Raw genomic sequence first — 11,849 nt, 5'->3', positions numbered from 1 at the left:
ATCCTACATGGTGCCTGCAAGGTCAGAACTTGGCAGTGCACCTCAGCAGTCCAAAGTGCAGCGCGGTGAAGCAGAACCGGGGCTGTACTCTCGCTATCTCACGCCACACTTCATCTTTACGAGGACAGAGGGCTCAGCCAAACAAGGTCAGACAATACTCAGACAAATTCCGCCTCTGGAAGCAGGGTCCAAACATTTGGAAAATCTGCCCATTTTAATTAAAAAACCAAAGCCAAGTAAATAAGGCTTTATCTCATCACACGTGTCTGTTTACCAAAACATATCTACAGATCAGTTACATCAAAGCAACAGACTTTGGTACTTTAAAATCCCCCACCCGGACTCCTAGGCACTGTATTAAATTACAGACTTTACACAGAGAACAGATGCTCCAGGGGGAATGCTGAACACAGAGCTCTTAAAAAAAGAATCACACAATCTATCAAATGAAAAATGGTTTGGTCCATTTCACAGCTTGAGAGCCATTTTATGCGAAGGCCACAAAAGCCATAGTTCAGACTGGATGAGCTTGCAGTACTACTGCTGCCTCATTCCTGGCAGTTTCAGTAACCATGTTCATTCCCCAAGGTGAGGGGCAGGAAGGTCCCAGCTGGCCTATCTGAGATAGATGCTCAAGCAGTCATCTGTCTGGGTCATGCTGGAATTGGCAGTAGGGGATCTGTTTGCATTACCTAGCACTTAACTGACCGACTACAGGGGCTTAGGATTCTCCAGTTTCTCACAATCAGAAGAAAAGCAACCCGAAAAACGTCACAGTAAGTAGAAGGAGATATCCCTGGAAGTTGTGCCCTGGATGCTAGTTTCCTTTCCCCTCAGTGTTATCTTGGAGCGTTCTGGCTTAGTGCTAGAGGACCTGGTATCTTTTTTCAATGATGAATCACTAGTTATTTGACTCCAGAATGAACATTACTAGCGAAATCTCCAGGTAAGTCTGTACAAGAGACTCCAATCCATTCCAGGTGTAACCTGCTGAGACTATCAAACCGGCTGAAGGTGTGTTTTTTTCCCAGGAGACAAATTTATTTCAAAATGTGCAAAACTGAATACACTGATGGGATTGTAATTCTAGTACAATTCATTCATGGACCTTCTAGATCACGTCTCTCCACATTCCTCCCTCTCACACGCCCTACCCATGATAGTAAGTGAATGATTCAGGTTATATGAATGACCAGATTAACTAGTGGCAACACAGAGCTCAGCTTGCTGTGTGTGGCAAGCAGGAAACAAGGCTTAGTCTCCAGCTCGCCCACAGCTGAACATATTATGCTACCATGGAAACCAAAAAAATGACATCTACTCAAACGGTGAACAGGTCAATGGGGTGCTAGGGAGTGTTGTGCTTCCCAGCGTGGGCACCCATCCTCTGTGGATCTTGAGAAGGGTAGTGGATGGGGCCTGGGGCTCTCATGAAGGGAGGTGGAGGCCCCATGGTGTGGAACATGTGTGGTCCAAAACCTGCAGACACAGAACACAAAAATGTCAGATTACCAGGCATCCTGATGAAGTATTTTACTAATGCCTATTTGTCATTCAAGCCAGATAAGCAAAACATACTTGAGCACACGGAAACGTTGCCCCCTCTCTTCCTTCACTAAATCCTCAGGAATCCCAATTTACTCCCTTTTAACCTTTCTGGCAGCATAATGAAGAGCTGAGGACATGTTGCTATTCAAAGACACAGTACAGATTCCAATTCTGCAAGTGCCTCTTCCTCTGCTCCCTATTATATTATGAACATCTAAATGCTTTGTTTTCACTACTGAGCATACCAGAAGCGTTCGGGTAACAAGTCCATCCAGCGCAGCTGGACAAACCCAACACGTCCTGAAGCTCCCCGGGGAAAAGGTTTCATGTTTTGAATATACAAACAGTTAAATATTGACACTAATGGTCTATCTGTTTAGTCACTCCTAAACGCGAGGGACAACATGGGCTTTACACGGCTATCAGCTAAGCAGGGTGGGCCTCGGTACAGTTGATGGCTCTCTCCTGGTACTACAGAATTTTGCAGAGAACATAGTACAGCACAGGCAGTTCTGTCTAACAGAGCCAGTTCTACAGCACAAGCTGTTTCATAAACCCAGATCGCACTTAGTAGGTACCACACAAAACTACAATAGAGGGCACTGGCTAGGGTGACCAGACAGCAAGTGTGAAAAAATCGGGACACAGGGTGGGGGGTAATAGGAGCCTATGTAAGAAAAAGCTCCAAAAATCAGGACTGTCCCTATAAAAATCAGGACATCTGGTCACCCTAGCACTGGCTAGTAGGTAATCTGGCAAGTAGGGATTGATTCCAGGCCTCTCTGGTAAAGGACATAGTTCTACCTCTCCCCACTGAGGGCTGGTCTACACTAGGGGAGGGGATCGATCTAAGATACGCAACTTCAGCTACGTGAATAACGTAGCTGAAGTCGAAGTATCTTAGATCGATTTACCTACCATCTTCACAGCGCAGGATCAATGTTCGCGGCTCGCCCTGTCTAGATGAGACGCGATATATTGATCCCCGAGAAATCGATTGCTACCCCTCCATACGGCCAGTAGTGAAGACGTAGCCTGAGGGGGGAAGGGGGAGGGAATTACCTGGAGGTGGGGGTGGAGCAATGCCGGGAGGTGGTGGCAGGGCAATGTTAACCACGGCTGGAGGGCCACTGGGAGGTAGGTTGAAGTAATTTGCAGATGCCTCTTCTTCTGCAGCTGGAGGAGGCGGAAGAGCTTCAAGACACAAACATCTCTTGGTTACTGGTGAAAGCTAGCAGGCAAAATATAAGAAAGTACCCACCCTTGGCCCTAAGGGTAGTGGCTGCAACCAGCTCTCCCGACAGGAACTTTGTTAGCAGTGTGTATCTAACAGATGCAGGATGCCAGTGAACCTCTAGAATAACAGTCATGATCTCTTCCACAAGCTCTGACCCTTCCACAATAAAAAGCCACCTGAATCCAATCCTAAACAACTGGGATTGCCTGCGCCAACAGATGACACTGAATGGCTCAAGAACACAGAACCAGATCTTATGCCACAGAAGGTCTCGATGATTTAAGTGCCTTTATTCTAAACCATTGTAACTTTTCAATCACCCTGTAAAAAAGGCTTTGAGTCACCTTGAATTTCTTTCTAGCCAAAGATCCCTTCATTGCCCATAAATACAAGACTCTCCAGCCAGCTCTTATTCGAACACAGGTTCACTAACTGCTCTGAGAGTGGAATGTGGTGCTGCCCGACTGGCCCCAGCTCCCAATGGTATAGAGAGCAAACTAAGTGTAACTCTGTTCTGCCTCATGGCAGCAAGTGACCTGCTGTTCTGTGTTTGAGAGGGCAGTCACTGGTATGGAACCATTTCCCTTACCTCCAGGTAGCCCTGGGACTGGCTCCAGCTTTATACCAGATTCTGTAGTACCTTCTTTCTCCTTCTCTTTCCCTCTTGCTGCTTGGGACCTGAAATCAAAGCTAAAAGCATTAGAACTGAAGAGGGAGATGGCAGAGGGGCAGACCCTCACAAGAGATATAGTTTTACGTCACCAATCCCAGACCCACTGCTGCAGGCCAAGGATCAAGAATTTACAGAATGCTAGCAGCAGGGACTTGGTAAGTCGGCACAAAAGGAGTTAGTGCTGTTTTTTCAGACTGCAGCATACCCACTCCAAAGCAGAATTTCTCAAAGAGGAGACCCAATGCAATTACCCTCCAACACCTCATTCCTCACCAAAAGACAGGCAACCCAGGAAATGTGTGTGTCTTTTACACACTTGGCTTCTGTTCTAAGTCACCAAGACTGCTTTTGAGTTGAATAAGAACAGTACATGACTCTGACGTGCTCAGTTAAGAGTGGATTCTCCAAAAACAATATCCAGAGGAAAACCTCCAACAAGGAAATCAATGCTTCCCCTCTTCCTCTCCGACTTGCTCACCTGCCCCACTTAACGTTGAGTCTGCGTCCATTGACAATAAGCTTGTTAAAGGATTTCTCAGCAGCCACTTCAGCAGCCTGCCGTGTGGCAAACTGGATGAATGCACACTGCTGCCTCTGTACCACGGTTATCGTCCGGATCTCCCCAAACTGGTAGAAGTGATTTCTGCAAGGAAAGGACAGCAACATTGGTTTCTGCTCCTCTTCGCCATAAAAACACAGTACATTAAAGATCTCACATGCTCACACCCTTGGAAGACGAGCATCCTTTCCCCTCTATATCACTGATTCAAGTCCAGTGTTAGAAAAGAGGGGAAATGCCTGTCACAGACCTTTAATCCCTACATACAATTATGCAGTAACACTGCCAGGCTCTAACACGGGTTTCTTCAGAATTCAGAGGATGGAGGTTAGCTCAGGGGATTTCAATTGTAAAAGTGCAAAATGGGATCCTCTGGGCACCAAGAGCAATGATGCATTTTCGCGGGAGGTGGAAGAAGAATTTAAACACAGCACACTAGACTTAACCGTATTCCCACCTCCAGAAATTCTGCGCTCCTCTAAATAGACCTATTAGCCAGCTTCGGGTTAGGGAAAGTGAACAAGAGTGGTCACTCACTCCTGACTGGTATGGACAAATGAAGGGGTTGCATAACCAAGGGATGAACGGCCCCCTTCATTCTCATTCAGGCACAGCAACCTCAACAAAATGCTTAATAAAGACGAACAATGTGACAAGCATCTTAGGAAAACTGAGAATTAGCTTGCTAAGGTTATCAAGGCATCAAGCTGAAAAGCAAATGTGAACTCAGATGTACCAACGTACCTCAGATCAGTCTCGGTGATGGTATCTCCCAGGCCTCCTACATATAATGTGGTAATGGTCTTGTCGTCAGGTGGGTCCAGACGAGGCATGGTTGAAGCCCGTTTCAGAAGCTTATCAGCTACAGGGTCATTAATACCATAGTAACGATCTTTGATGTTCTGATCGGCCAGAGGATCATCTGGGTCTGTAGGTTTCTCGTGTCTAAAGTATAGTAAACAAAGCATTTTATAACAATGTACTGTTACAACTGCACCAGACTAACATGACTGCAACAGCCACCTTTCTCCTTAAAAGGCTATCTGAGGACTAACAGCATTCAAATAATCACACCAAAATGAAACCCAATTAAAGAGCCCTTAGAAATCAAATTACTTATTAATTTATTATAGCATTTGCCACATACAGTTTTAACAAATATCAGCTCCCATGAAATTGCAAGAGCCGGGTTTCAAACAAAGTTACTTGCGGAGATATGTTCAGATCACTGACGGTGGGACAGTATTTTCCGCTGCAAGGACTGATGTTGCAAAGAGAAGCAATGTACAATGTAAGAGAAAAGCTGCACTTGTAACGGTGACTGATGTTTCAGCTCACTGCTGAATACACACAGTATGATCAAGAAAGACCCTGCTGCAAAGGGATTCATTCACTGGGGATATATGTCAAGTTAACATTCAATTTCAGAAAGCCTTTGACAAGGTCCCTTATCAAAGGCTCTTAAGCAAAGTATGCTATCATGGGATAAGAGGGAAGGTCCTCTCATGGATTAAAAGACAGGAAACAAAGGGTAGGAATAAATGGTCAGTTTTCAGAATGGAGAGAGGTAAATAGTGGTATCCCCCAGGGATTTATACTGGGACCAGTCCTGTTCGACATATTCATAAATGATCTGGAAAAAGGGGTAAACAGTGAGGTGGCAAAATTTGAAGATACAAAATTATTCAAGAGTGTTAAGCCCAAAGCAGACTGCGAAGAGTTACAAAAGAATTTCACAAAACTGGGCAATAAAACAGCAGATGAAATTCTGTGTTGACAAATGCAAAGTAATGCATCTTGGAAAACATAATCCCAACTACGTGTACAAAATGATGGGGTCTATATTAGCTGTTACCACTCAGAAAAGATCTTGGAGTCGTGGATAGTTCTCTGAAAACATCCACTCAATGTGCAGCAGCAGTCAAAAAAGCTAACGGAATGTTGGGAATCGTTAGGAAAGGGATATATAATAAGACAGAAAATATACTACTACTATATAAATCACTGGTTTGCCCACACCTTGAATCCTGTGTGTTGTTTTGGTTGCCCCATCTCGAAATACATACATTAAAATTGGAAAAGGTCCAGAGTAGGGCAACAAAAATGAGAGTATGGGACAGCTTCCATACGAGAAGAGATTAGAAAGAGAGGGGACTTTTCAGCTTGGAAAAGGGATGACTAAAGGGGGAAATGACAGAGGTCTACAAAATCATAAATGGACTGGAGAATGTGAATAAGAAAGTGTTATTTACCCCTTCACATAACACTAGAACCCAAGGTCACTCAATGACATTAATAGGCAGCAGATTTAAAACAAACAGAAGGAAGTACTACTTCACACAATGCACAGTCAACCTGTGAAACTCATTGCCAGGGGATGTTGTGAAGTCTAAAAGTATAACTGCGTTCAAAAAGAGAATTAGATTAGTTCATGGAGGACAGGTTCATCAATGGCTATTAGTCAAGATGGTCAGGGATGCAACCCCCCGCTCTGCATGTCTTGAGTCTCTAACTGCCAGAAGCTGGGAGTGGACGACAAGGGATGGATCACTCGATGATTGCCCTACTCTGTTCATTCCCTGTGAAGCATCTGGCATTGGCCACTATCAAAAGACAGACTACTGAGCAACATGGACCGTTGGTCTGATCCAGCATGGCTGTTCTTATGTAATTTTTCCTGCAGCATCTGCAAAAATGCTTATGAAGACACTGCATTACTTCCATTTTACTGAGAATTCCTTATATTGCATACCATTGTGAACATGTTAGCTTTTCAAACAAAACTGTACCTGTAGGGACACTCTTCCCCTCTCTTGCATTCTCCTTTCACCCAAAAGGAACAGATGTGGGGTCGGTTGCGTTTATAGTAAGGGGTGGTCCGAGCCAGTTTAAGCAACATGTCACTGGTAGAAGTAGCTTTTCCTAGAGCACCAACAGGTCTTGTGCCATCAGAGTTCGAAATCTAAGCAGTAGGTAAAGAATGCATATTTCATTGATTGGGACAGGAAATTTATACACATAATCAGACAAATCAGGAAGTTTTCAAGATTATCTAGTTCATTTAATCTACAGCACAAGTGAAATAAGCCACCAATAGATTCTGTTATGAATGCATTCCTTACTTCTCTCTCCATGTTCTGGGTGTAATACTCTTTATTGACATCAGATTTAGGCATGTCATCTTTAAAAGAGAGTCCTGCATCTCGAACCTGAATAGGTAGACCTAAAATTAAATGGAAAAACAAAATTAACATTAACTGAAAGCAGAAAGACCAAAAGTGGTTATTATAACATACTAAGGTAGCTGTATTCGGAGATAGGAGTCCTGAAGAGCAGTCAAATATGTACTGATTCATTGTTTTACACTGCATTAATTAATATCCTCTTATACTATTACTTCACCTGCCGTGAAAGGTGAACTGAATGAGACTGAAAGTTTGTCTAGTTTCATGGTAGTTTTTTAAAAGCCTCTGCATAGGTCTACTGCAACATATTTGAATAGTGAGATTAAGTCACAAATATAATTCATCCTACATCTAGCGTAACTAAGGGAACTATTTTTACGCTTGCCAGCTACAAAAGCATGCAATGTCAAGATTCTAATCCTTTCTACAGTTAGAGTAAGATCCATTTGCTATCAAAGTCCAAACACACTTGAAAATTCATAGCAACTCAGTAGTATGAACACAGAATCACATTACAACACTAGTGTGTACAGGAAGATCTTATTTTAGAATGGATACAATTATTAGACAAAATTTAGTCTTTAATGAGCTGGAAAGTTTATGCACAGACAGGAGCACCATTTGGCATATAGACGTGCCTTCTGGTATATCCTAAAAGAGGTTGTAGTCAGATTTGTTCAACTTCTCTCTCATACAAACATCTCCATGCCCTAGGCGCACAGTCATGGAGATACACATTTATTTAGAGATGTATTAAAACTATGCAGAGACAAGAGACAAGCAAAGTCAAGTCTCAATCTGTACTTCCAGTTTTTGGTAAATTGACCCCAGCTACACACCATATTCCAGGTCAAGCAGGCAGGTCTGACACACATTCTTCAGCTTGCTACATGTTTGGCACACTTCTGTCTTCTTAAAGCGCATTCGAACACCTGGGCACCAGCGAAACACTGTGAAGGGCCTGGCACAAATCTGAGACAAAGAGAGCAGTGACTTGTACCACTCTAACTGCAGCTAGCAACGACACTAGCATGCAAATTCTTATTGAAATTCAACTACTACTAGAGGGTTATCACCTGCCTAATGTTACTACCTTAATACATAAAAATTCAAGCAAACAACATAAAAAAAACAATTTTTTCTTGGTTGCCCCATTTTGACAGGAGAATAAAGTTTCGGCTGGACTTTCTTGCAATGATTTGAATACTCATGCAACTTTGCTCAGAGCACAAGGCAAAGAGAACTTCTACTTAGTTCGAAGAGCTGTACCTAAAGGATCATTACAGCTAATTTGTAGGATATGTTTGCAAATTATATACTTGCTGGGATAGCAAGAGACCCAGTCTATCTGGTCACAGGCATTTAGGCCCAGAAAAGGATGGCCTTACTCTGAAGTAATGCATACAGTCTCTGTGGGGAGGATGTTTCTACTTCCATTATATACTGGACTCAGGGAAGGGGAGCTGGCCCTCAGTACATCACTCTGGTTTCCTAGCAACAAGGAGATGATGGTAGGAAGGAGGAAAAGAGGGAAACAATACATTTTAACTCCTCCACTGGAGTCAACACAAGGCATTCTGCTTTATATTTCCAAGGGATATCACTAAAGATTCCTTCATTCTCCTTTTTGAAACACAAAGCCTGGCTTGTCTCAGAGATACCCAGCATGAACCACTTGCTGGCAGGGGAGTTACTGAGATCCAGAGGAAAGCCAAGTTCCATCTACCACCCATTTGCCAAGGCAAAAGTGAAGAGGAAATGAATTTTTAACAGGAAAATGCTAGATTGATTAAATAAATTCAATAGTAATCCAGTCCAGCATTAACCACCGCTGTGTTATGAGGTTTTTTTTTTTTTTTTTTTTTTTTTTTTTTGAGTAACAGCAACTGATAAATCTAATTCTCTTCTTAGTTTGGATTTAAGTTCAAACCTTTTTGAAATGACTTTTCATTTTTTCCCCCCCTCTAGTCTTTCTGAAAAAGTTGTGTCAGTAACCTTCCCACCAGGAGAGCTGAACACTGCATCTTTTGGTGCCAACCTATGGATACAGTGAATCCACTAGGAGGATGGGGTTAAAGAGCAACACCACACACTCCTGGAGCGAGAGGGAAGGAATTTGTATAACTAGGTGATTTGGTTATTTTTGTTCAGGTGTAATTATTCTCTTACAGGGTTTGAAACCTAAACCTTAAGAGCACTGTGCTCTGAGTGAAAATGACTAGAAGCAGAAGTGAATCTGAACAATTCCAAACTTTTTTTTTTTTAAAGTGAATAACCAGACTAAATAGTGAAATAAACCTAAACAAACATTTTTCAGTTTTAATAATTAAGGGTCCAAATCCTGAAAAGATGTACAATCATCAGTAACTTCACTCACATGAGAAGCCCCACTGACTTTCATGGATAAATCACATGACTAGTTATTAATTATTTGTCTTACTGTAGCACCTATGATCCCTAGTCACAGACCAGGACCCGATTGTACTTGGTGCTGCACAGAACGAGAAAAAAAAATAAGATAGTCCCTGCCCCAAAGAGCTTGCAATCTAAGTGTAAGACAAGAGACTACAGATGGATACAGAGAGATGGGAGAGTATACAAGGAAACAATGCAACAACATTGGTCAGCATGATAGGCAGTGAGCACACTAGTAGTTTAACTGTTGTCAAGTATTTGTAGGCATCAGGGCATTCACATGGTCAAGAGCTTGCAAAATCCAATCCTTAAAATGTTAACAAGAATAAGCAATTGTTTGAAGCTAACTATTGGACTGCTATCTGATATTTTCAGCGTTATATCTTAATCCAAAATGGAAACTAATGAGCTAGTCCAGAAGTCAATGCTTACAATGAAGAGAAACATACCTTGCATTCTTTTCCATATTTCTCTTTGGTCTGGAAAAAAATCAAATCAAAATTACTAAAAAAAACAAACAACCACACAAGATACTAGTCAATGCTATCACACATTACATGCCTTAGAAAATACTTTAGTGCTTTCATCCCTTCCACCCAACCATCCACACGTGGTACCGCCACAGCATCTGCCATGTTTTCTCTCTGTGCTGGTTGCATTTGGAGATGTCTGACCCTATGGCTTTCATGTAATCCGGAGAGCCTTTGAAAGGTAAGTGGGAGGAAATCACTTCCAAACCCTTCTATTTTTTTCTAGTGGCAGAATATTCAATAGAATATTTTTAAATCTTTCAAAGAAACCCCTCAGCTTCAGCTTTTAATATCTGTTGTCTAAACAATGACAAAACATCCAGAGATCCGTAACACACAAAAATGAATCCTCTATCAATCTCTGAAACACAGACCATATTTGCATTAAAAATTATAGCTCATTAGAATTTCATAAAGACTAAAGTGTGCTTAGGGAGAGGAGCGTGGAGAAAGGTGGATGTCTAAAATGAGACTAAACTACATGATTGTACTTGGTGTTGGGAAAGGTAAAACAAAATGGAATAGTGACAGGTACACAGCCTTCCACTGAAGATGTTAATGCACTGGGTACAAGAACAAGGATTTAAAGGACATTCAAGCATCAGATATCAAAGCACATTTTAAAGATTTAACCTTTCAGTACATCACATTTCTCTAAGTCAAGAAGACAGTCATCAAAGTTGTGATAGAACCCATATTTACCCTATCTCTTATGATTTAACCATTAGACAAGTGGTCTTGACTTCACCTCAAGTTTTTTATTGTTTGATTTGTTTTATTGTGTTCCCCATGCCCTCGGCCAATCCCGAAATCTAGCCCTTTTCCCCTATGCACGCATGTTCTGCTGCCAAAAAGCAGCACGCAGAAGCCTGTACGCATTTTGGCATCTCCTATTTGCCTCATTTGACTAAGCTCATTTTTAGTCCTCTAAACCCGAGGTTCAGTGCCTAATCTCACCATACACCTTAAAAGGACAATGACGCGAAACAGTCACATACCATTCTGATATAAGGGTTTTCTCCAAGGCATGTCTGACACAGAATGGGGAAGTCCTGCATCAAGGAGAAAAAAATAGTCAGGAGGCTAAATCTCAGCTCACTTCAGATTACATCTCTATTCAACAGCAACATCTCTGCAGGCTGCTTCTCTCAGATCAAAGATGCTGGACTGGCCAGTACTAATTTAAAGCTCTGATTACCCAAAGTGGGGGACAAAGGCCCCCAATATGCCCCACCCAGCTACTAACTGAAGACTTGGGAAGAGCCACACACCCGCTGCCAGTTATTTTTATGTTCAAAGCAGGTCACTCCCCCGAATACACATCAGACCCCACCCTGCCAGGAGTCCAGAGCAGACACCAGCAACCCCGGGGGACCCGTGGACTCTGCCAGCGCCCAGCACCCCCCTAGGGTGAGAGCCCGGGCCGAGAGCCTCCCACACGAGCTTCCACACCTGCCCCAGCCCCGCCGCCTCAAGGCTCCCTGGGCCGTGCCGCAGAGGGAGGCTGAAACCACCCCGGGAGGATGGAGGCCCCTCGCCCCGGAGGCACAGGCCCCGAGGCCAGGCCCAGGCCTTACCGCGTCCTCCCAGTTCTGCCGGTTGTAGGTGTTGGAGCCCAGAGACGTCGCCATCTTGGAACCAGCCCCGGTACCCGCAGCCGCAAGGCCCGGGCGGAAGCGCACGCACCGCTCCGCCAACAGCC

The 11,849-nt window shown here is 43.3% G+C and overlaps 1 protein-coding gene across 1 annotated transcript; it reads right to left on the bottom strand.

Moving 5' to 3' along the window:
* Positions 1-195: 195 nt before the first annotated feature.
* Positions 196-11,833, bottom strand: RBM22 (RNA binding motif protein 22). Its single transcript, XM_050961615.1, has 11 exons — positions 11,725-11,833; positions 11,146-11,199; positions 10,067-10,096; positions 8,042-8,174; positions 7,140-7,240; positions 6,807-6,979; positions 4,762-4,962; positions 3,937-4,101; positions 3,375-3,463; positions 2,611-2,742; positions 196-1,479 (listed from the first exon to the last, which is right to left on the bottom strand). Exons 1-11 carry the CDS (start codon positions 11,776-11,778, stop codon positions 1,349-1,351), a joined length of 1,263 nt encoding a protein of 420 aa, XP_050817572.1. The 5' UTR covers positions 11,779-11,833; the 3' UTR covers positions 196-1,348.
* Between the last annotated feature and the right edge of the window lie 16 nt (positions 11,834-11,849).

The sequence above is a fragment of the Gopherus flavomarginatus genome, chromosome 7 (genome assembly GCF_025201925.1).
Source record: "Gopherus flavomarginatus isolate rGopFla2 chromosome 7, rGopFla2.mat.asm, whole genome shotgun sequence".
NCBI lineage: Eukaryota > Metazoa > Chordata > Testudines > Testudinidae > Gopherus > Gopherus flavomarginatus.
Note: the sequence above shows the minus strand (reverse complement) of the source record. Positions and strands in the feature narration are given on the sequence as shown.

Excerpts from the sequence above, each read along its gene's own strand:
- RBM22 (XM_050961615.1), bottom strand. The coding sequence starts at position 11,778 with ATGGCGACGTCTCTGGGCTCCAACACCTACAACCGGCAGAACTGGGAG. Across the intron at positions 8,175-10,066 it reads AATATGGAAAAGAATGCAAG|ATTTGTGCCAGGCCCTTCAC; the intron begins GTATGTTTCTCT and ends TCTTTGTCTCAG. Across the intron at positions 2,743-3,374 it reads AGTCCCAGGGCTACCTGGAG|CTCTTCCGCCTCCTCCAGCT; the intron begins GTAAGGGAAATG and ends TGTGTCTTGAAG.